Here is a 26,871-nt window from a genome sequence, read left to right on the forward strand (position 1 = left end):
CTGGAAAATCGGGTAATTCCCACACCAATACTGCGCTTTAAGCAAACGGGCACACCAGGAGATTATACCCACACCTGGCCGGGAGGGTCCCACGGCCACGGAGCCTCCCTCATTGCTAGCACAGCAGTCTGCGATCTAACCGAAACGGCAGCAGCGAGGCTGGGGGAGGGGTGCCCGCCATTGCTGAGGCTTAAGTAGGTAAACAAAGCTGCTGGAAAGCTCGAACTCGGTGGAGCTCACAGCAGCTCAAGGAAACCTGTCTGTCTCTGTAGACTCCACCTCTGGGGACAGGGCACAGCTAAACAACAAAAGAGGAAGCAGCAGAGGCCTGTGCAGACGCGAACGACTCTGTCTGACAGCTTTGAAGAGAGCAGTGGACCTCCCAACACGGAGGTTGAGATCTGAGAACGGACAGACTGCCTGCTCAAGTGGTTCCCTGACCCCTGAGTAGCCTAACTGGGAGACATCCCCCACTAGGGGCAGTCTGACACCCCACACCTCACAGGGTGGAGTACACCCCTGAGAGGAAGCTTCCAAAGCAAGAATCAAACAGGTACACTCACTGTTCAGCAATATTCTATCTTCTGCAACCTCTGCTGCTGATACCCAGGTAAACAGGGTCTGGAGTGGACCTCAAGCAATCTCCAACAGACCTACAGCTGAGGGTCGTGACTATTAGAAGGAAAATATCAAACAGGAAGAACACCTATACCAAAACCCCATCAGTACGTCACCATCCTCAAAGACCAGAGGCAGATAAAACCACGAAGATGGGGAAGAAGCAGGGCAGAAAAGCTGGAAATTCAAGAAATAAGAGCACATCTCCCCCTGCAAAGGAGCGCAGCTCATCGCCAGCAACGGATCAAAGCTGGTCAGAGAATGACTTTGACGAAATGAGAGAAGAAGGCTTCAGTCCATCAAAATTCTCAGAACTAAAGGAGGAATTATGTACCAAGAGCAAAGAAACTAAAAATCTTGAAAAAAGAGTGGAAGAATTGACAGCTAGAATAATTAATGCAGAGAAGGTCATAAATGAAATGACAGAGATGAAAACCATGACACGAGAAATACGTGACAAATGCACAAGCTTCAGTAACCGACTAGATCAACTAGAAGAAAGAGTATCAGCGATTGAGGATCAAATGAATGAAATGAAGCGAGAAGAGAAACCAAAAGAAAAAAGAAGAAAAAGAAATGAACAAAGCCTGCAAGAAGTATGGGATTATGTAAAAAGACCAAATCTACGTCTGATTGGGATGCCTGAAAGTGAGGGGGAAAATGGAACCAAGTTGGAAAACACTCTGCAGGATATCATCCAGGAGAACTTCCCCAACCTAGTAGGGCAGGCCAACATTCAAATTCAGGAAATACAGAGAACGCCACAAAGATACTCCTCCAGAAGAGCAACTCCAAGACACATAATTGCCAGATTCACCAAAGTTGAAATGAAGGAAAAAATCTTAAGGGCGGCCAGAGAGAAAGGTCGGGTTACCCACAAAGGGAAGCCCATCAGACTAACAGCAGATCTCTCGGCAGAAACTCTACAAGCCAGAAGAGAGTGGGGGAAAATACTCAACATTCTTAAAGAAAAGAATTTTCAACCCAGAATTTCATATCCAGCCAAACTAAGTTTCATAAGTGAAGGAGAAATAAAATCCTTTACAGATAAGCAAATGCTTAGAGATTTTGTCACCACCAGGCCTGCCTTAAAAGAGACCCTGAAGGAAGCCCTAAACATGGAAAGGAACAACCGGTACCAGCCATTGCAAAAACATGCCAAAATGTAAAGACCATCAAGGCTAGGAAGAAACTGCATCAACTAACGAGCAAAATAACCAGTTAATATCATAACAGCAGGATCAAGTTCACACATAACAATATTAACCTTAAATGTTAATGGACTAAATGCTCCAATTAAAAGACACAGACTGGCAAACTGGATAAAGAGTCAAGACCCATCAGTCTGCTGTATTCAGGAGACCCATCTCACATGCAGAGACATACATAGGCTCAAAATAAAGGGATGGAGGAAGATCTACCAAGCAAATGGAGAACAAAAAAAAGCAGGGGTTGCAATCCTAGTCTCTGATGAAATAGACTTTAAACCATCAAAGATCAAAAGAGGTAAAGAAGGCCATTACATAATGGTAAAGGGATCAATTCAACAGGAAGAGCTAACTATCCTAAATATATATGCACCCAATACAGGAGCACCCAAATTCATAAAGCAAGTCCTTAGAGACTTACAAAGAGACTTAGACTCCCAAACAATAATAATGGGAGACTTCAACACTCCACTGTCAACATTAGACAGATCAACGAGACAGAAAGTTAACAAGGATATCCAGGAATTGAACTCACCTCTGCACCAAGCGGACCTAATAGACATCTATAGAACTCTCCACCCCAAATCAACAGAATATACATTCTTCTCAGCACCACATCACACTTATTCCAAAATTGACCACATATTGGAAGTAAAGCACTCCTTAGCAAATGTAAAAGAACAGAAATTATAACAAACTGTCTCTCAGACCACAGGGCAATCACACTAGAACTCAGGACTAAGAAATTCAATCAAAACCGCTCAGCTACATGGAAACTGAACAACCTGCTCCTGAATGACTACTGGGTACATAACGAAATGAAGGCAGAAATAAAGATGTTCTTTGAAACCAATGAGAACAAAGATACAACATACCAGAATCTCTGGGACACATTTAAAGCAGTGTGTAGAGGGAAATTTATAGCACTAAATGCCCACAAGAGAAAGCTGGAAAGATCTAAAATTGACACTCTAACATCACAATTAAAAGAACTGGAGAAGCAAGAGCAAACACATTCAAAAGCTAGCAGAAGGCAAGAAATAACTAAGATCAGAGCAGAACTGAAGGAGATAGAGACACAAAAAACCCTCCAAAAATCAATGAATCCAGGAGCTGGTTTTTTGAAAAAATCAACAAAATTGACAGACCGCTCGCAAGACTAATAAAGAAGAAAAGAGAGAAGAATCAAATAGACGCAATAAAAAATGATAAAGGGGATATCACCATGGACCCCACAGAAATACAAACTACCATCAGAGAATACTATAAACACCTCTACGCAAATCAACTAGAAAATCTAGAAGAAATGGATACTTTCCTGGACACTTACACTCTCCCAAGACTAAACGAGGAAGAAGTTGAATCCCTGAATAGACCAATAGCAGGCTCTGAAATTGAGGCAATAATTAATAGCCTACCAACCAAAAAAAGTCCAGGACCAGATGGATTCACAGCTGAATTCTACCAGAGGTACAAGGAGGAGCTGGTACCATTCCTTCTGAAACTATTCCAATCAATTGAAAAAGAGGGAATCCTCCCTAACTCATTTGATGAGGCCAACATCATCCTGATACCAAAGCCTGGCAGAGACACAACAAAAAAGAAAATTTTAGACCAACATCCCTGATGAACATCGATGCAAAAATCCTCAATAAAATACTGGCAAACCGGATTCAGCAGCACATCAAAAAGCTTATCCACCATGATCAAGTGGGCTTCATCCCTGGGATGCAAGGCTGGTTCAACATTCGCAAATCAATAAACGTAATCCAGCATATAAACAGAACCAAAGACAAGAACCACATGATTATCTCAATAGATGCAGAAAAGGCTTTTGACAAAATTCAACAGCCCTTCATGCTAAAAACGCTCAATAAATTCGGTATTGATGGAACGTACCTCAAAATAATAAGAGCTATTTATGACAGACCCACAGCCAACATCATACTGAATGGGCAAAAACTGGAAAAATTCCCTTTGAAAACTGGCACAAGACAGGGATGCCCTCTCTCACCACTCCTATTCAACATAGTGTTGGAAGTTCTGGCTAGGGCAATCAGGCAAGAGAAAGAAATCAAGGGTATTCAGTTAGGAAAAGAAGAAGTCAAATTGTCCCTGTTTGCAGATGACATGATTGTATATTTAGAAAACCCCATGTCTCAGGCCAAAAGCTCCTTAAGCTGATAAGCAACTTCAGCAAAGTCTCAGGATACAAAATTAATGTGCAAAAATCACAAGCATTCTTATACACCAGTAACAGACAAACAGAGAGCCAAATCATGAATGAACTTCCATTCACAACTGCTTCAAAGAGAATAAAATACCTAGGAATCCAACTTACAAGGGATGTAAAGGACCTCTTCAAGGAAAACTACAAACCACTACTCAGTGAAATAAAAGAGGACACTAACAAATGGAAGAACATGCCATGCTCATGGATAGGAAGAATCAATATCGTGAAAATGGCCATACTGCCCAAGGTTATTTATAGATTCAATGCCATCCCCATCAAGCTACCAATGACTTTCTTCACAGAATTGGAAAAAACGGCTTTAAAGTTCATATGGAACCAAAAAAGAGCCCGCATTGCCAAGACAATCCTAAGTCATAGGAACAAAGCTGGAGACATCACGCTACCTGACTTCAAACTATACTACAAGGCTACAGTAACCAAAACAGCATGGTACTGGTACCAAAACAGAGATATAGACCAATGGAACAGAACAGAGTCCTCAGAAATAATACCACACATCTACAGCCATCTGATCTTTGACAAACCTGAGAGAAACAAGAAATGGGGAAAGGATTCCCTATTTAATAAATGGTGCTGGGAAAATTGGCTAGCCATAAGTAGAAAGCTGAAACTGGATCCTTTCCTTACTCCTGATACGAAAATTACTTCAAGATGGATTAGAGACTTAAATGTTAGACCTAATACCATAAAAACCCTAGAAGAAAACCTAGGGTAGTACCATTCAGGACATAGGCATGGGCAAGGACTTCATGTCTAAAATACCAAAAGCAATGGCAGCAAAAGCCAAAATTGACAAATGGGATCTAATTAAACTAAAGAGCTTCTGCACAGCAAAAGAAACTACCATCAGAGTGAACAGGAACCTACAGAATGGGAGAAAATTTTTGCAATCTACTCATCTGACAAAGGGCTAATATGCAGAATCTACAAAGAACTCAAACAAATTTACAAGAAAAAAACAATCCCATCAAAAAGTGGGCAAAGGATATGAACAGACATTTCTCAAAAGAAGACATTCATACAGCCAACAGACACATGAAAAAATGCTCATCATCACTGGCCATCAGAGAGATGCAAATCAAAACCACAATGAGATACCATCTCACACCAGTTAGAATGGCAATCATTAAAAAGTCAGGAAAAAAACAGGTGTTGGAGAGGATATGGAGAAATAGGAACACTTTTACACTGTTGGTGGGATTGTAAACTAGTTCAACCATTATGGAAAACAGTATGGCGATTCCTCAAGGATCTAGAACTAGATGTACCATATGACCCAGCCATCCCACTACTGGGTATATACCCAAAGGATTATAAATCATGCTGCTATAAAGACACATGCACTCGCATGTTTATTGCGGCACTATTCACAATAGCAAAGACTTGGAATCAACCCAAATGTCCATCTGTGACAGACTGGATTAAGAAAATGTGGCACATATACACCATGGAATATTATGCAGCCATAAAAAAGGATGAGTTTGCGTCCTTTGTAGGGACATGGATGCAGCTGGAAACCATCATTCTTAGCAAACTATCACAAGAACAGAAAACCAAACACCGCATGTTCTCACTCATAGGTGGGAACTGAACAATGACATCACTTGGACTCGGGAAGGGGAACATCACACATCGGGGCCTATCATGGGGAGGGGGGGGGGGAGGGGGGAGGGATTGCATTGGGAGTTATACCTGATATAAATGACGAATTGATGGGTGCTGACTAGTTGATGGGTGCAGCACACCAACATGGCACAAGTATATATATGTAACAAACCTGCACGTTATGCACATGTACCCTAGAACTTAAAGTATAATAAAAAAAAAAAACTATTTTGCCACTCCCTTCTTTTATTTCACTATCAATCTAAATAACATGGAAAGCCAGCAATACATTCCACGGTCATCTTTATTTAATGGTCATTTGCTTGTGATCATTAGATCAATGGACGGATTCAGAACAAAAATCTAGAAGAAAATTAGTGCTGAGAGAGGAAAATAGATAGCTGGAAATGTAAAAACGTTAAGAATGAGACTAAGGAACCATATATTTTCAAACAATCTACATACCAAACCATGAATCATAATAAAGTAAATAAATGAAATCCTTTTGTATATATGCCAGCTTTTCATACTGGTTTTAACCTTTACAGTAGATATGCTGTACAAGAAACTGTTGGGTATTGATGTAAGCCTGCAGGTCTCAAGTATATTCCTCTGCAGATCATCTGTATCAGAACCGTATGTGGCATTTACTGAACATCAAAAGCTTAGGTCCTAGGTCCATCTCTAAATCTAAGGGTAGAGGGTGGAAATCTGAAACTTCAACAAGTACCCCCGCTGACTTGAGAATCCCCCTATCTAAGATCTACTTCCTTAAACTTTCAGGAACACTGACCATTATAATAGTGATGGGAATAGACTCATTCCATAAATTAAAATAAAAAATTATTATTTGACTTCCTGAAAATGATAAGATCACAATTTATTTTCTAAATATTAAGCATTCTGATGTAAATAAAATGCAATCTGACTTATATTTTATGTACCATGCAAGCAGTGACTGTTTCTATTTTGATCACCATTCTGTGCCCAGCACCATGTCTGGCACATAGTAGGCACTCAATATGTATTTACTTAATTAATATGATTTGGAACAGGGAGCTCCTTACACATAGAAATGACTCTATATGAACTGGAGCTGGCCAATGGGAGGGAAGAATGTGAGACAGAATGAGATGGGATGGGTTTCTCAGGTACAGAGACAGGGCTCTGTAACTGATAAGACTGTGATCTCAGTCACATCACAACCATTCCAAGTCTCATATCACTCTTCTATAGGGTAAGATTGATTCTGAGAAATTAACTGCCAATAAATCATTTAAATGCAGTTTGAAATGTTGACATATATAATTAAGCATTTTTTGAATAAATGTCCTTGGGTACTCTCATTTCAAAGTTAATATTATAAAAATAAAGAAACATGTTGAAATGGAGATATTACCTTCACCACTGATTGTCATTCTGTGATTAAGTTTGAAACCACTTGGAAGAGGACAATCCATTTGAAAGCAAAACAAGAAAGATAACCAGTAAAGAATCAAACTGTCAGTCTACAAGTTTTGTAAATTGTTATCATCCCAGATTTCAATATCTATCATTTACACCAATTATTTTTACCTAATATACTCTGGAATGATACCTAATATGGATACTACTAAATTTGTGGCAATGTAACCCAAAAAAACATGCAAAGTATCTTTTTGAGATTTTCAGCAATAGTCTGTAGAAAACTCTTAACTACAGGATGGTGAGTCACCCAAACCCATGATTTAAAGGACCCAAAAGACTTTTCTGAGGACAAAGACATTAAATACAAAATGTGACAAATTTAGAAAAAAAAAATTCTACTTACTACTTACACATGGCCTTCATTGCTAGAGCTGCAAATCAGTCTTAACTGCAGCAAAGGGTCATGGAGAGCAGGGAGCGGATATTAATCTGCATGCCCATCTCCAAAACTCTGGTATATGAGAGCAGGCCATCAGATGTCTGAATTTGCATGAGGAACCCCCTAGGCTGAAACAGGAAACAAAATGAAGGGTAGCCTTAGGATTTTAGGAGAAATGCTCATGAACCTAGACAGAAGTCAAAAGTTGCTCTGACTTCTGAGGGAAGAACGAGTGGCCTATAAAGGCAGTAAGTCACCCTGAGACAGGGGAAGTCAAAAGACTTATCACTTGGATTGTGCCACTGTTGACCATCGTTAGGGAGAAGTACTTTTAAGTACCTCCAGGAAAGGAGGTCCCTCAGTTACCCTCATGCCCAGTCCCCAATACACCTGGTTCCAAGGCCTTAATTGAGGCAACCGCTGAAAGATGGTCTTTTGGAAACCTTGAAGAGCAACAGGAAGAGGGGTAAAAAAGCTTACCCAGTTGCAGTGAGCAGCACCAGCGTACACAGGCCAGCAGAGGAAGCTTTGAGAGCAACAGGATGCAAATAACCACAAGCAAGGATAGCAGCAAAACTGAACTCTGGCACCACCTCGAGGCTCTTCAGGGAATGAAGCAGATGAGACAACAGTGGTAGAAATAAATGATGGCCAGAGAATGAAAAAACAGCCATGGTGGCAAAGGAAGGCAAAGCTGAAATAGCCTCCTTGGAAGGCCAGGAATATCCTCAGCATCCCTGGGAATTGGAACCAACCTGACTTGGAATCCCAGAAGCAAGAGTAGTGTGAGACCACGGCAATGTCACTTGTGCTCCAGACCATGCTTATGGCTGGCGTGGCCTGGTAAAACAGGCTTGCGATAAGAACATGCACTCACATTCTTACGGAGCCATGGTGATTTTGACAACTTCATGAAGGTCAAATGAGGCTTAAAACTTCTGCTGTCTCCTGCCAGGATGCCTTTTTCTTGAAATGTCCTATTTGCAGTCTCTGAAGAAAATAAAGAGAAACAAAGAAATGCTACTACAGTCTTTTCACAGTTGTCTTTAATTGCAAAAAAAAATACCAGTTCAAACAATCACTATTTTACGGTGAAGATTACTTTATACACCTGTTTCAGATATTTTCTTTAAAAGAGAGAAAAAATCTGCAATATGTATAACAAATACTATTTGACAGTTTTTAAATGTCCAGTGATTTCACACCTGTGGTAAAGCACACAAAAGCAATAATTTGAAAGGTGTATCTAACAAATACAACAACTGTTGGGCTGACACGGTGCTGATTTTCACTGAGCATCCCAGTGGTTTCCCTGAGTACAAAAAAGGACTAGCTTATCTGAAACCCTTAATATCTAAAACTTCTGCTTCCAAGATGAAGTAGCAGAAACCTTCCCTGAGCAATGAGAAACAAACAAGGCAAGCCCTTTGATTGTTCCAGCTTATATCCTTGAATGTCCAAGGTCTTGTGTAAGGAGGTGAAACAGATAGAGTCCAGCCATTCCCTGGGTTGAGGGAAAGGAGCTGAAAGGGACAGAATACTTGAGAAGAGAGACCTGTACCAGGAAAATTCCAGAGCTCTTCAAAGGGTTCCGGGTTCCCCTAGAATATCTGACTGAGTCCTGATCAGTGCATGTGTGCAAGGAAACTACTGAGGCTGGGGAAAAACACATTCAAAAGGATTAAAGGGGAGAGTGTCCAGTACTCTAACAAGAAAAGGTGAGCCCTTTGATTGCCCCAGCTTATATCCTTGAGTGTCCAAGGCCTTGTATGAGGAGGAGAAACCCAGACGGAGCCCAGGAATACTGTCTGTTCCATTAGCCAGACTGGAAAACCTCAAGATTCATGAGACATCAGGTAAAAAGAACAGTCTTGCCTCAGTAGTGGGGAATAATTAACTCTGGACTGGTACTCTTCTAGTACCACCTAGGAAATCTTAGAAACAAGACCCAAAACAAACAAACAAACAAACAAGCAAAAAACTTATTTCCAGGTAACTTAATTGTGTACCAGAACAATGCCCAAGGATATTTATAGAAATACAAAACAATTCAGCACCCAACAAGGTAAACTTCACAATGCCTGGCATCTAATCAAAAACTACCAGGTGTGCAAACTAACTGGTCAATATGGCCCTCATTTTTGAAAAGATAAATCAATTAATCAAAAGTGACTCAGAACTGACATCGAGGTTAGAATTAGTAGATAGGACATCAAAATAGTTATTGTAACTGTATGTTTTATGTTCAAAAAGTCAGGTAGATGTTGGGAGAAAAGCTGAGTGTTGGGAGAGAAGCTGAGGCAGGGCTTGCATGTCTGACATAATGTAAAAGAGTGTTGGAACATATCCGGGGTCCAGGGTCTAAAACCCCTCGTGGGCTTTGGAATATGTCTAGATTTGCTGGCTCCTTGCTTCTAGCACTCCCATTATCTGAAGTAGTCACATGTTTCAAAGAAAATGCTAAACCATCACAGCTGTAACTCATTCGCTTGATACACCGCTTCCTTTCAACCCCCACATCCTCACCACCTGTTTCTTTGTTTGATCACCAATAAATAGCATGGGCTCCTAGAGCTCGGGGCCTTCGCGTCCTCCATACTAGCATTGGCCTCCGGTCCTACTTTCTCTCTTGTCTTTTCCTTTGACTCCGCTGGACTTCGTAGCCCCCACAGCCTGGTGTTGGGTCTGATCACCCCAACAAGTAGAGACACGGAAACTATTAAATCCAAATCCAAATCAAATTTATATAGAGATGGAAACTGCAATGTCTGAGAAAAATTAACTGGATGAAAATAACAGGTGAGACACAGCAGAGCAAAATACTGGTAAATTTGAAAACAATGCAATAGAACCCAAAATAAAACACACTAAGAAAAAGAAAACATAAAGAAAAAAAAACAGAGACTAGAGTATCAGTGAGCTGTGGGGCAACTTCAAGTTGTCTAATATGTCTGTAACTGAAGTTCCTGAACAAAGGGGAAAGAAATGGAGTTAGAGAAAATATATGAATAAATAATGGTGTTGCAGAATGAAAACTGCCACAACTACAATGGAAAGTAATCTGAGTAGCAACTATTAAAATTTAGGCTACACAAGCATTTTGAGCCAGCAATTCCAATTCTAGGAAAATACAAAGAAATAAAAGCATCAGTATACGAAATTCTATGAAAAGATACTTATTAAAGCATTATCTGAATTCGCACAAACTGGAAAAAACCTTCATCAATAAATAAGTGGTTGATAAATTACCATATGGCCACCATGAAGATAATAAAAGGAATTAATTAGAATTACACACGTAGACAGGAGAAGTGGCCATGATCCATTAAGCAAAAAGAACTTACATGGTTATTACATCTACAACATGATTCTCTGGAATATAAAAGAGAGAAGTAAAGAAAATAGATTATCTATATGTTTTTACTAACATGGAAAAATAGTATAGAATACCTTGGGATGTGGATTGAGATTAAATAGAGGCACAGAAGACCAGATTTATAAATATAATATATATATATATATATATATATATGGATTCAATTGTTAAAATGAGCATATATTACTTTTGAATAAAAAAATTAAAACATAAAATAAGCACAATAACAAATGCACTATACATTAACAATATAACATTGCTATGATTTCACAAGCATCAAACTAGAATGCACAAAGGAGGATAGAATCATTTGGCACGTATGTGAAAAATTCATACTTTTCAAAGATCAATGGTAAATAAATTTTCATGTGGTCTTTTTATCCAAAAACAAGTAGGGCTAATACTATTAAGCCAATTCTAAAGACAAGAAGACAGGAACGTAGGAAGAACTCAGAATTTTATCAGATAAATTTAACAATTACTCTTTGAAATAATTAAAAAGAATCAAGCAGAAATTCTAGAGTTGAAAAATGCAGGCTGAGCACGGTGTCTCATGCCTGTAATCCCAACACTTTGGGAGGCTGAGGCAGGCAGATCACCTGAGGTCAGGACTTCGAGACCAGCCTGGCCAACATGGTGAAACCCCGTCTCTATTAAAAATGCAAAAATTAGCCGGGCATGGTGGCACACCTGTAATTCCAGTTACTCAGGAGGCTGAGGGAGGAAAATCGCTTAAACCCGGGAGGCGGAGGTTGCAGTGAGCTGAGATCGCACCATTGCACTCCAGCCTGGGCAACAGAGTGAGACTCTGTCTCAAAAAAAAAAAAAAAAAAAAAGCAACTGACATGCTGAAGAATGCATTAGAATCTCTTAATAACAGGGCCAAACAGGCAGAAGAAAGAATTAGTGAGCCTGAAGACAGGCTGTTTGAAAATACACAGTCAGAGGAGACAAAAGAAAAAAGAATATCAAATAATGAAGCCCACCTACAAGACCTAGAAAATAGTCTCAAAGGGACAAATCTCAGAGTTATTGACCTTAAAAAGAAGTACAGAAAGAGGTAGGGGTAGAAAGTTTATTCAAAGGGATAATACGAGAGAATTTCCCAAACCTGGAGAAAGACATCAATATTCAAGTACAAGAAGGTTATAGAACACCATGCAGATTTAATTCAAAGAAGACTACCTAAAGGCATTTCATAATCAAACACCCAAAGATCAAGGATAAAGAAAGGATCCTAAAAGCAGCAAGAAAAAAAGAAGCAAATAACATACACTGGAGCTCCAATATGTCTGGCGGCAGATTTTTCAGGGGAAACATTATAGACCAAGAAAGAATATCATGATATATTTAAGATGCTGAAGGAAAAAAATCTTTTACCCTAGCATAAGAACTAAAAAGCAAGAGCAAATCCAACCCAAAATTAGTAGAAGAGATAATAAATATCAGAGCAGAAATAAATGAAACTGAAACAAAATACAAAAAAAAATCAACAAAATGAAAAGCTGTTTTTTTGAAAAGATAAGCAAAATTGACAAACCTTTACCCAGACTAAGAACAAAGATAGAAGACCCAAATATATAAAATAAGAGCTGATAAATGAGACATTACAACTGATACCACAGAAATTCAAAGGATCATTAGTGGCTGCTATGAGCAACTATATGCAAATAAATTGGAAAATCTAGAGGACACAAATAAATTCCTAGACACATACAATCTATGAAGACTGAACCATGAAGAAATCCAAAACTTGAACAGACCAATAACAAATGAGATAAACATCATTATAAAACATCTCCCGGCCGGGCACGGTGGCTCACGCCTGTAATCCCAGCACTTTGGGAGGCCGAGGCAGGCGGATCACGAGGTCAGGAGATCGAGACCATCCTGGCTAACACTGTGAAACCCCGTCTCTACTAAAAATGCAAAAAATTAGCTGGGCGTGGCAGCGGGCGCCTGTAGTCCCAGCTACTTGGGAGGCTGAGGCAGGAGAATGGCAGGGACCTGGGAGGTGGAGCTTGCAGTGAGCCAAGATCGCACCACTGCACTCCAGACTGGGCGACTGAGCAAGACTCTGTCTCAAAAAAAAAAAAAAAAAAAATCTCCCAGCAATGAAAAGCTTGGGACCTGATGTCTTCACTGCTGAATTCTACCGAACATTTAAAGAAGAACTAATACCAATCCTATTTAAACTACTCCAAAAAATAGAGGAGGAGGGAATACTTCCAAACTCATTCTACAAGGCCAGTATTACCCTAATATCAAAACCAGACAAAGACACATCAAATAAAGAAAACTACAGCCCAATATGTCTCATAAACATTGATGCAAAAATCACTGAATTCAACAACACATTTAAAAGATCATTTATCGGGCCGGGCGCGGTGGCTCAAGCCTGTAATCCCAGCACTTTGGGAGGCCGAGACGGGCGGATCACGAGGTCAGGAGATCGAGACCATCCTGGCTAACACGGTGAAACCCCATCTCTACTAAAATACAAAAACTAGCCGGGCGAAGTGGCAGGCGCCTGTAGTCCCAGCTACTCGGGAGGCTGAGGCAGGAGAATGGCGTGAACCCGGGAGGCGGAGCTTGCAGTGAGCTGAGATCCGGCCACTGCACTCCAGTCCGGGCGACAGAGCGAGACTCCACCTCAAAAAAAAAAAAAAAAAAAAAAAAAAAATAAAAATAAAAAAAGATCATTTATCATGACCAAATGAGATTTATTCCAGGGATGCAAGGATGATTCAATATATGCAAATAAATCAATGTGATATATCATATCAACAGAATGAAGGACAAAAAACATATGACCATTTCAATTGATTCTGAAAAAGCATCTGATAAAATTCAACATCCCTTCATTAAAAAACTCAAAAAACTGTGTATAGAAGGAACATATTTCAACATAATAAAAGCTATATACAATAGATCCACATCTAATATCATACTGAATAAGGAAAAACTGAAAGCCTTTCCTCTAACATCTGGAACACGACAAGGATACCCACTTTCACCACTGTTATTTGACATAATAGAAGTCCTCGCTAGAGCAATCAGACAAAAGAAGAAATAAAGGGCATCCAAACTGAAAAAGAAGAAGTCAAATTATCCTTGTTTGCAGATGATAAGATCTTACATTTTTTAAAAACCCAAAGACTCCACCAAAAACTATTAGAATTGGTGAAAAAAATTCAGTAAAGTTGCAGGATACAAAATCAATATACAAAAATCAGTAGCGTTCCTATATGACAATAGTGAACAATCTGAAAAAGAAATCCAAAAAGTAATCCTATTTACAATAGCCACCAAAAAAAAAAAAAAAATTAAACACCTAGGTATTAACCAAAGAAGCAAAAAATTTCTACAATGAAATCTATAAAACACTGATTGGATAAATTGAAGACAGCACCAAAAAACTGGAAAGATATTCCATGTCCATGGACTGGAAGAATCAATGTTGTTAAAATGTCCATACTACCCAAAGCAATCTACAGATTCCATGCAATCCCTATCAAAATTCCAACGACATTCTTCACAGAAATAGAAAAAACAATCCTAAAATTCACATGGAACCACAAAAGACCCAGAACAGCCAAAATTATCCTGAGAGAAGAGAACAAAACTGGAGGAATCGTATTACTTAAGTTCAAATTATACTACAGAGCTATAGTAACAAACAGCATGGCACTGGCATACAAACAGACATACAGATCAATGGAGCAGAATAGAGAACCCAGAAACAAATCCATACATCTACAGTGAATTAATTTTCAACAAAGGTGCCAAGAGCATACAATGGGGAAAAGACAGCTTCTTCAATAAATGGTGCTGGGAAAACTGGATATCCACATGCAGAAGAATGAAACTAGACACCTGTCTCTCACCATATACAAAAATCAAATCAAAATGGATTAAAGACTTAAATCTAGACCTCAAACTATGAAACTACTACAAGAAAACAGTGGAGAAACTCTCCAGGACACTGGTCTGGGCAAAGATTTCTTGAGTAATACCTCAGAAGTACGGGGAACAGAAGCAAAAATAAATAAATGAGATCACATCAAACTTAAAAGCTTCTGGCTGGGCATGGTGGCTCACATCTGTAATCCCAGCACTTTGGAAGGCCAAGGTGGGCAAACTGCTTGAGCTCAGGAGTTTGAGACCAGCCTAGGCAACATGGCTAGACCCCGTCTCTACAAAAAGATATAAAAATTAGCCAGGCATGGTGGTGAGCACCTGTAGTCCCAGCTGCCTAGAAGGATCACTTGAGCCTGGGAGGCGGAGGCTGCAGTGAGCTGAGATCACACTGCTGCACTCCAGCCTGCGCAACACAGTGAGACTATTTCCAAATTAAAAAAAAAAAAAAAAAAAAAAAGCTTCTGCATAGCAAAAGAAATCATCAAGAAAGAGACAACTTACAGAAGGAGAGAAAATTTGCAAACTACCCATCTGACAAGTGATTAATAACCAGAATTAAAAGGAGCTCGAACAACTATATAGGAAAAAAATCTAATAATTCAATTTAAAAATTAGCAAAGATCTGAATAGACATTTCTCAAAAAAAGACACACAAATGGCACACAGGCATATGAAAAGGTGCTCAACATCACTGATCATAAGAGAAATGCATATCAAAACTACAATGAAATGTCATCTCACCTCAGTTAAAATGGCTTTTACCCAAAAGACAGGCAATAACAAATGCTGGCAAGGAAGTGGAGAAAAGGGAACTCTTGTATGCTGTTGGTGGGAATGTAAATTAGTACAACCACTATGGAGAACAGTTTGAAGGTCCCCCAAAACACTAAAAATACAGGTACTATACAATCCAGCAATCCCACTGCTGGGTATATACTCAAAAGAAAGGAAATCACCATATCAAAGAGGTATCTGCACTCCCATGTTTGTTGCAGCACTGTTCACACCAGCCAACATTTAGAAGCAACCTAAATGTCTGTCCATCGACAGATGAATGGATAAAGAAAATGTGGTACATATATATACTGGAGTGCTATTCAGCCATAAAAAAGAATGAGACCCTGTCATTTGCAACAATACAGGTGGTACTGGAGGTCATTGTATTCAGTGAAATGAGCCAGGCAAAGAAAGACAAGCTTCACATGTTCTCACTTACTTGTGGAAGCCAAAAATTAAAACAATTTAACTCATGGAGATAGAGCATAGAAAGATGGTTACCAGAATCTAGGAAGGGTAGTAGGGGGATATGAAAGAAGTAGGGATGGTTAATGGGCACTAAAAACAATAGAAAGAATAAGACCTAGTATTTGATAGTACAAAATGGTGACTACAGTCAATAATAATTACACATTTTAAAATAACTACAAAGGTATAATGGGATTGGTGTTTTATTTTTATTTCACTAGTTTTGGGGGAACAGGTGGTGTCTGGTTGCATGGAAAAGTTCTTTAGTGGTGATTTCCTAGATTCTAGTGCACTCATCACTTGAGCAATGCACACTGTACTCAAAAGTCTTTTATCCCTCACCCTCCTAGCACCCCTCCCCCCAAGTCCATTATATCATTCTTACGCCTTTGCTTCCTCATAGCTTGGCTCCCACTTATAAGTGAGATCATAAAATGTTTGATTTTCCATTCCTGAGTTACTTCACTTAGAATAGTGGTCTCAGCTCCATCCAGGCTGTTGCAAATACCATTGTTTTGTTCCTTTTTATGGCTGAGTAGTATTCCATGGTGTCAATATACCACATTTCCTTTATCCATTCGTTGGCTGATAGGCATTTAGGCCGGTTCCATATTTTTGCAATTGTGAATTGTGCTGCTATAAATATGCATGTGCAAGTGTCTTTTTCATATGACTTATTTTCCTTTGGGTTCATACCTAGTAGTGGGATTGCTGAATCAAATGGTAGTTCTACTTTTAGTTCTTTAAGGAACCTCCATACTGTTCTCCATAGTGATTATACTAGTTTACACTGTGGGATTATTTTTAACACAAAGGATAAATGCTTGAGAGGATGGATATTCTGTTTACCTTGATATGATTATTATGCACTGCATGCCTGTATCAAAGTATTTCATGTACCCCATAAACATATACACCTACTATGTACCCACAAAAAGTTTAAAAAAGAATCTAAAATCTTCTTTCTCCCTTCTATGAAACATTTTCAAACAAACGCTAAAAGTGGTGAGTTACTTTAAGAACCATACATTGTACATGAATTCCAGTCGACAAACACAAGTTTAATCGTTCTTTAATTCAGCAAACATTTATTGAGGGCCTAATATATACCAGGTACTGTTCTAGGTGCTGAATATACAGCAGTGAGCAAGACAAACATCCTGCCCTGTGTGCCTTCCATATTTGTTGGGTGCCACAAACTAATATATAAATGAAGGTCAGGTTCTGTTAAGTGAAATAAAGAAAACAAAAGCAGATAAGAGCATAGAGAGTTATGTGGAAGAAATAAGGTTCCTATTTTATATAAGGTGGTCTGGGAATCCAGCCCTGAATATATTGAATTTCAGCAAACACCTGAGTGAAATTGAGAAGAGAACCATGTGTGTATCTAGGGGAAGAGTACTCGCAGTAGAAGAACAACTTCTAAGGTGAAAGAATATTGAGTAGATCTGAAACACAATATAAAAGACAGGGTGACTAGGGCAGAGTGGGGATATGGGGCAGTGACAGGAAATACATTTAGAGAAGCAGGCAGGAACCTGCTAAAATCTTTGGATTTTATTCTAAGTATGATTGGCAATTTTAAAGGTTTTAGGGTAATGAAACTTATCTGTGAAGGTAACTTTATTCAGTCATCTATAATTTGTTTTGTTTTTTTGAGACAGAGTCTCACTCTGTTGCCAGACTGGAGTGCAGTGGTGTGATCTTGGCTCACTATCCGCCTCCTGGGTTCAAGCAATTCTTCTTCTTCAGCCTCCCGAGCAGCTGGGATTACAGGTACATGCCACCACGTCCAGCTAATTTTTGTATTTTTAGCAGAGACAGAGTTTCACCATGTTGGTCAGGATGGTCTTGATCTCTTGACCTCACGATCTGCCTCCACTTACCAAAGTGTTGAGATTACAGGTGTGAGCCACCGCGCCCAGCCTATTTGTTTGTTTTTTAAGATGGGGTCTCACAGTGTTGCCACTGCTGGTCTCCAACTCCCGGGCTCAAGTGATCCTCCTGCCTCAGCCTCCAAGTAGCTGGGACTACATGCATACGTCACCACACCTGGCTACTCATCTATATTTCAACTAGAATATCTATTTCTTCCTGGATTTCATCCTATAGCTTGCCATACCACACCAGAGCAAGCCAGAATTCACTGGGGCTGCCTGAGGCCCTTTACTGCCTTCCTGCTCCTCTTGAGCACACAGAAACAGCCGAGTGGGCTGGTTTTTTTCTAATTTTTTGGGTGTCCTAGACAAAGGTGGAAAGGGTTCAAACAGGTCTGAACACCATGGGGCCACCTGGCACATGAAACCATCTTCTGTCACCTCCAGTACACTCTGGAAGCACAGGGAATTCTGGCTTTGCTGACTGTGTGGAGACTTCTCAGGGATGGAGCAGAGATCATTCCTGCTTTCAGACTTATGTGGATTTCTGTTGTTTCACTCATGGGATGACAGATTGGGCAAGAACACACACTCTTGCTTGGCCTCTAACTCTTCTTCACCCAACCCAGAGTATCTTTTCTAGTACCAAGACAGGAAAAAACCTATCATTATGCTTTGTTTTTGAAACCCCACCTTTCCTCTACTTTTGCTGCTGTATTCCTACTCTTCTGAAACATGAGTGTCACTCACTGCCCAGGAGGGGGCAAGCAGAGAACAAGGGATACAAGAAACACAAGGAGAGAAACTCAGTGAATAACTCAAAACAGTATCTCACCACATCTTCGAAAAATCTTACTGTTATTTTACTTTTACTGTTACTTTCTTTTTTTAATTATTATTTTACTTTTTACTGAACACTAATTAATGTGCTAAATGTGACATTTCAATCATGGTATATAAATTTGGGGCATATTCTAAAAACCCTGTGCTGGTAGTCACTGCCCTCAAATAGCTTTTTGTCTCTATTCTATGGTAATAAAGAAGGTTAAGCAATAGACCATTAAAATGCCTAGAAAACACTGGTTCTCAGTTGCAAACAACAGATGGCAACTTTGGCTGAGTTGAGGAGGAAAAGAGTTCATATAAGAACACTGGGAGGGCCTAGTGTGGTGGCTCAATCCTGGGAGGCCATGGTGGGTAGACTGCCTGAGCTCAGGAGTTCAAGACCAGCCCAGACAACATGGTGAAACCCCATCTCTACCAAAAATACAAACAATTAGCCAGGTGTGGTGGGGTGTACCTGTAGTCCCAGCTACTTGGGAGGCTAAGCTGGGTGACAAAGACCCAGTCTCAAAAAAAAACACCACCACGAGGACCAGAGGACTAGGCTGAAAGGCCATGAAGCCAAGGAGATAGGAGATGCCCAAAGTTCTGGTGGAGCCCAGGTCCAGTACCAACACCCCCTCTTCCAGGGAGCATCAGGTGCCAAACCACAGACAGCACACAAAGGGCCAAAACTGCTTCCACTGGCCTTGGACTGGTAGTAGCTATCACTGATGACACACCTATCCCAAGGATGAATTCTACATGGTCCTTTTCTTCTTCAAGTTGCTAGCTTCTGATTCAAAGTCTGCGTCAGACCAAGATCATATTTTCCTTCCCTAGCAGCAAGGGAGTCTATGAAAGAATATAACTAACACGAGAGATTAGTATAAAAAATTTAGATGCTGGGTAGCCAAAAAAAGAAAGACAAGTCCAGCATAAGCATGTTATGAAACAGTGGGAGTGTATTCCTATTATCACTTTATCACTGTAATTAACTTATCGACTTAGAGTTCATATAAATTACAAAAACCTATCTTTTCTCAACTACCCTGTCATAACCCAATTTTGGCCCTCTCTGTTTTGGCATATTCACAACTGTTTTAAAAGAACCTCATGTTGAAATATTAGTCTGAATCATACAAAACTGTCACTTTTATGGGTCAAAGCCAGTTAAATATTAGCGATGTCTTACGGTTTTATATATGTCATGATGGACTAATTTACTATGTTCCTAAGATTTGACTGTTTAGAGCATAATTTCCAAGTCTTCAAATATTTGAAAAATTATCCCATATAAGAGCTTCCAATAGCAATTTAGCAACATGTTTGTATCAACCTAGAAAATAAATAGCATAAAGGTGTGGAAGCACAAATTCATTTATTCAGTTACTTCCTGAGCATTCCCTGTAAGTGCCAAGCACAGTACTGCTGAAGGCTGCACACAAGAGACTCTAAGTTATTTTTGTCTCCTGGGAGGTTATAGTCTCATGGGACAGATTTCAGTACAATAAAAAGACGGACTTCCCAATCAACATCAAAAAGTCAAATTTGAATTTTTGAATTTATCAAAAAATTTGACAGATATAAGAAATGGACTTTTGTTAACAGAAAATTAAAATAGTGGGCATTTGTACTGTTCTTTACTACCTAATGTTTATTATCTTATTTGCTATAACAATCTTAATTGAGTCTAAAGAAAACATTTTTCTCTTTTTTTCCTTTTTTTTTCTTTTTCAAGACAGAATCTCACTCCGTCACCCAGGCTGTATTGCAGTGGTACAATCTCAGTTCACTGCAACCTCCACCACCTCCCAGGTTCAAGCAATACTCGTGCCTCAGCCACCTGGGTAGCTGGGATTACAGGCACGCACCACCATGTCTGGCTAATTTTTGTATTTTTAGAAGATACAGGGTTTTGTCATGTTAGCCAGTCTGATCTCGAACTCCTGGCCTCAAGTGATCTGCCCGCCGTGGCTTCCCACCTGAAGTGCTGGAATTGCAGTCATGAGCCACTGCACCCAGCCAACATTTTTCCATTTACTGATTTCAGTTACCTCAGATTTTGATCCAACAGCTCTCATTATTCACTGGGTCTGAAGTCTCTTATGATATTTATTCACAATACTGTTTTAAATAATATTTGTCACAAAGAACTTCTGATTTTTATTAACATGCTTTTTCAATATAGTCTATAGGTACACAGAAGTGGGGAAAAAGAAAATGCCTTCTTTTTGAAAAGTACTTCTTAATACTGATTTTATATTCTTAACAGTAGTATAATCTATTGCTTAGAGTATTAGGTAATGGTTAGAGCAATATCATATTTGGGATGAGAAAAGCTTTTACTAATGTGAAACCTACATGTCATTTTTCATCTATTAACAACTTACACAAAAGTTGGAAGTCCTGGAAGAGAAGCTTATGAATAATTGAGATTGCTTATTTCCTCCCAGTACCACAGGCATTCCTTCAAGCACTAAACCAAAAATCACAAAGCACATACGTCAGATATCCTTCAAAAAGTCAGGTAAGGGTGCTTCCTAAACAATATAACTTATAACTGAAGATGAAAATTGTCTGAAGAACAATTGCTTAAAAATATATTTACATACAAGGACACTTTGCTATATAAGAGAATACTGAAATAAATAATTTAATAGAGAAAGAATGCATTTGTAACCCTAACAAATACAGCTTTATTTGTTTTTTAGGCTTTACTTTTTTTTATATAGGAGATTTTCTTTAGGTGAACTCTTTAAAATATGTAGCAGCAATAAATTTACATAATAATCTTAAAGTGCAAAGAAGTTGCTAAAAGTTGTCTCAAAGTAAACTGTAACAGATCAATTTTAACAAAATCATGTTTCTACTTATACACCCTTTTTGCAAGATAAATATTTCCCCCTTCTTTCCAAGCTTTTGCTATTTTCTCCCTTTTTCTAACATTGTTAAGGATGCTTATGATCACATGATCTCCAATTTGAGAATAATCACAAAGAGGTTTATTAATAAGAATAGTCTAGAATGCTAAAGGAATGAAGTTCAATATATTACTAAACTTACACAGATAATCTCAAACTACAAAGCTTCAATTTATGATTTTTTGATTTTACAATTGCACAAAAGCAACATGCATTCAGTAGAAACTCTACTTGGAAATCCTGATTTTTGGTCTTTTCCCAGGATAGCAATATGCAGTATGATATTCTCTCTCGATGTCGGAAAGCAGCAGCCAGCTGCTCCCACTCAGTCACATGATCACAAGGGTAACAACCAACACTCTACAGTGTGTTGTGTTGCCAGATGATTTTGCACAGCTGTAGGTTAATGTTAAGTGTTGTGGGCACATTTAAGGTAGGCTAGACTAAACTATATTTTCATGTAGGTTAAATGTATTCAATTAATTTTCAAGTTACAATAGGTTTATTAGGATATAACTGCACCGTAAGTCAAGTATCTCTATATATTATTTCAATATGTGGATGTAACAAAAATAGCATGTTCAATTTTTGATTTGTGGCCAGGTGAGGTGGCTCATGCCTATAATCCCGGTACTCTGGGAGGCCAAGAAGGGAGAACTGCCTGAGCCCAGATATTTGAGACCAGCCTGGGCAACATGGTGAAACCCTGTCTCTACAAAAAAAAACCAAACAAAAAAAATCAGCCAGGTGTGATGGCACATGCCTGTAATCCCAGCTACTCAGGAGGATGAAATGGGAGGATCACCTAAGCCCCGGGAGGTCAAGGCTGCAGTTAGCTCTGATGGCACCACTGTACTCCAGCCTGGGTGACAGAGTGAGACACAGTCTTAAAAAACAAAACAATAACAACAACAAAAAAACTAATGTGTAATTGAACAATAGCAAGCAATGAGTATTTTCCATGTTTTCCAATTGTAAGATACTTTCTACCACTACTGTAAGTTATACTGAAATTGTGTCACATATAATGTGAAAAATCTCAATGAAACTTTAGAATCACTTCTCATCACCTAAAACTTTAAAGAAATAAAAGCCATAAAGCTGTTTTTGTTGTTCCTATAGTATTACTATTAACATTTAAAGCATTCCTGTATCCACATACTGCTTAAACAGTTTCATTTTAGATAGTCTTAGCAAGTCACTTGAAATATATGTTTCAATAAAAAGGCTGATATAATGTTGAAACCAACTTCAATTTAAAAATTTTATAGTCCTCATCTTAAATAGATATTTCTAGTTGATTACTGTGTAAAACTGACAAGTAGAATTTTTAAGTGTCATTCTTAAAAACACGTCTTTAAAATACATCTTGATGCCAGAGGAATTCTACTCATTCCACTGCAGTTGAGAAAGAGAACCAGACTGAGCCTTCTAACTCCAACCCAGTCCTCCCATAATTTAGCTTGTGCTCCTGGACACATCACTTAACCCTGACAGTAGAAGTGATGAGGCCATAATAAATTGTCTCTCAGGTCCCTTCTTATCCTAACAACCAGCAAATCCAAGTGAACTGCCAGAGAGAGTTCTGGTACATCATCCTTAGGGGATTCTAGAACACCAGAACTGGGTTTAATTATCATGCAAAGATTTAGACACGGATGTAAATGAGGGAAGAGAGACTACCTAAGGTTAAATGTTCTTTCAATTAGACTTTTATGTGTGCATCACACTTTTTTTCATTGCTTTATCTATTAAAATATATTTATTGAATCTCTATTACGTCGCAGGAGTTGAGGACAGAAAGATGAAAGATTCCCTCAAAGAGCTTTCAATTCTGGTTGGGAAAGTTAGATTTCTAAACAATTATGCTAAGTTGTTATAGTTTCTACAGTAGAGATTTAGGGGAGAAGAGAATAAAATGATCATTTCTACTCTGGAGAAAAAGAAAAGTCCTTTATTTTAAAAGTGACACTTGAAATAAGTCTCTATGAAAGGTCAGTGATACAATATGAAAGGAAATTAAGAAAACAATTATATCAACATTATAAATAAAATTATAAAATAATTAGGAATACAAAAATTATAAAATACTTAGGAATAAACTTAACCAAGGAGGTGAAAGATGCATATTCTGAAAACTACAAAACATTGCTAAAAGAAATTTAAAGAAAACACAAATAAATGAAAAGACATCCTGCCTGTTTTAATGAACTGAAGGACTACATATTGTTAAAATGCCAATACTGCTCAAAGCAATCTAATGATTTAATGTAACCCTATCAAAATCCCAATGCTATTTTCTGCAGAAATTTTAAAAATCCATCCTAAAATTCATATTGAACCTCAAGGATCTCTGAAGAGCAAAATGATCTTGATAAAGATCAAAGTTAGAGATTTTACACTTCTGATTTCAAAAGTTATTACAAATCTATAGTAATCAAGACAGTATGATATATGCATAAAGACAAATATATAGACTAATGAAATAGAATAGAAAGCTCAAAAATAAACCCTCATAATATGGTTGCTATAGTCTGAATGTTTGTGTCCCTGCAAAATTCTTATGTTGAGACCTAATCCCCAAGGTAATGGTATTAAGAGGTGGGGCCTTTGGGAGCCGATGAGGTCACAAGAGGTTTGCCTTCATTAATGGGATTACTGCCCTTAAAAGAGATTCAGGGGTCCTAAATCACTTTTGTCTTTGTCCCTGTTTCCCCTCCACCATGTGAGGATATAGCGTTCTCCCCTTCCACTAGGTGAGGATGCAGCAACAATGTGTCATCTGTGAAGCAGAGAGTCCTCTCCAGACACTAAATCTGCTGGTGACCTGATCTTGAACTTCCAGTTTCCAGAACTGTGATGAATGAATTTCTGTTGTTTATAAATTACCCAGTCCAGGTATTTTGTTATAACGGCAGGAAAGGACTACGACAATGGTCAAAAGTTTCAACAACAGTGCCAAGACCATTCAATGAGAAAAGACAGTTGTATTAAGCCATTTCTGTATTGCTATAAAAAAATACCTGAGACTGGGTAATTTATAAGAAAAGACACTTAATTGGCTCACAGTTCTGCAGGCTGTACAGGAAGCATAATGCCAGCATCTCCTTCTGGGGAGGCCTCAGGAAGCTTACAATCCATGGCAGAAGGCACAGGGGGACCAGGCATCTCACATAGTGGAAACAGGAATAAGAGAGAGGGGGGAAGGTCCCACACACTTTTAAATGACCAGATCTCACAAGAACTCACTCACTAGCATGAGGACAGTACCAAGAGGATGATGATCCAATCACCTTCCACAAGGCTCCACCTCCAACATTAGGGACTACATTTCAACATGAAATTTGGGAAGGGGTAACATCCAAACTACATTAGCAGTCTTTCAACAAATGGTGCTAGGAAAACTGGATATCCACATGCAAAAGAATGAAGTTAGTCCCTTACCTTACACCATATACAAAAATTAACTCGAAATGGATCAAAGATGTAAACATAAGAGTTAAAATTATAAGACTCTTAAGAAAAAACATAGAGGGAAAGGTTTGAGACATTAGATTTGGCAATGATTTCTTGAGTGTGACACCAAAGCACAGGCAACAAGAGTAAAAATAGATAAATTGGATTACATAAAAATATAAAATTTTCATGCATCATAGGATATAATAGAATGAAAAGGCCACCTATGGAATGGGAGAAATATTTGCAAATCATGTATCTGATAAGAGGTTAATATTCAGAATATAAATAACTCCTTCAAATCACCAACAAAAGACAAACAACTTGGTTTTAAAATGGGCAAAAGATGTGAATAGGATTCCTCCATAGAAGAAACCCAAATGGCAAAAAGCACAGGAAAAGATGTTCAACATCACTAATCATTAAGGAATTGCAAATCAAAACCACAAATGAAATACCACCTCATACCTATTAGAATGGCCATTAATGGAGAGAGAGGAGCAGGGAAAATGGCACTGTGGTGGTGAGTGTAGTGAAGCTCCTTGGGAGCAGTACTACAAAGATGCCATGGAGCAGGGCCACAACTACAATGCCCACCTCTGTGCTGAGCACAGCGTGCACCTGCCTTTCTTGGACTCAGACTGGAGTAGCCCAGAGCAATTGTTACATTTGGATGGAAAAGTGACCGGGTTCTAGAATTGGCCTCTGGACAGCTGTACTCTTACCCTGCCCAGCGCTGGCAGAAAAAGCAGCGAGCCCACCCCCCTGAAGATCCACAACTTTCCTTCCCATCTGTCAAGCCAGACACAGACCAGACCCTAAAGAAGGAGGGGCTGATCTCTCAGGATGGCAGCAGTTTAGAGGTTCTGTTGCACACTGACCCCCTGGAGAAGCGAGGTGCCCCAGGTCCCCGAGTTGATGATGACACCCTGGGTGAGTTTCCTGTGACCAACAGTCAAGCACAAAAGCGAATCCTAGAACCAGATGACTTCAATGATGAGGACTATGAAGAAGATGCTCCCAAGTGTCCAGGAAAGGGGTAATCCAAGTGTAAAGGTGTGGGCAGTGCCTGTAAGGAGCTGGATGCTTCCAACCTGGAGGACCGGGACAAGCCCTATGGCTGTGACATTTGTGGAAAACATTACAAGAACCAACCAGGCCTCAGCTACCACTATGTCCACTCTCACTGGGCTGAGGAGTAGGGTGAGGACAAAGAAGACTCCCAACCACCCACCCCTGTTTCCCAGAGGTCTGAGGAACAGAAACCCAAAAAGGGTCCTGATGGATTGGCCTTGCCCAACCACTACTGTAACTTCTGTCTGGGGAACTCAAAGATTAACAAGAAGATGGGACAACTCAAGGAGCTGGTGTCTTGTTTTGACTGTGGCTGCTCAGGGCATCCATCTTGCCTCCATTTCACCCCCATGACGATGGCGGCAGTGAAGACCTACCGCTGGCAGTACATGGAGTGCCAATGTCATGACACCTGCAGCACCACTGAGAATGATGACCAGCTGGGCTTCCGTGCTGACTGCGATCACGGCTACCAACTGTACTGTCTCACCTCATCCATGTCTGAGCCCCCGAAGGAAGTAGGAGTTGCCACCTGTGTCTGGACCTGTTGAAGGAGAAAGTTGCCATCTACCAGAACCAGAACTCCTCTTGAGATGGCCACCCCACTGCTCCTCGACATACCTAAGGCTGTTTCTCTCCTCCACT

The 26,871-nt window shown here is 39.3% G+C and overlaps 1 protein-coding gene across 4 annotated transcripts in view; it reads right to left on the bottom strand.

Moving 5' to 3' along the window:
• The window catches only part of AKAP7 (A-kinase anchoring protein 7), a 161,269-nt gene that overhangs the window by 83,361 nt on the left and 51,037 nt on the right, over positions 1–26,871 (bottom strand). For 2 of the 4 annotated variants that reach the window (XM_033235448.1, XM_033235449.1), the window contains exon 6: positions 8,409–8,521. In XM_033235448.1, coding sequence (XP_033091339.1) covers positions 8,409–8,521 — 113 coding nt within the window. Of the gene's footprint in view, positions 1–7,495; positions 7,660–8,408; positions 8,522–23,628; positions 26,771–26,871 lie in introns of those variants that run through there. The other 2 variants (XM_033235451.1, XM_033235452.1) reach the window with 2 other exon arrangements.

The sequence above is a fragment of the Trachypithecus francoisi genome, unplaced genomic scaffold (genome assembly GCF_009764315.1).
Source record: "Trachypithecus francoisi isolate TF-2019V2 unplaced genomic scaffold, Tfra_2.0 Lachesis_group15, whole genome shotgun sequence".
Taxonomy (NCBI): Eukaryota; Metazoa; Chordata; class Mammalia; order Primates; family Cercopithecidae; genus Trachypithecus; species Trachypithecus francoisi.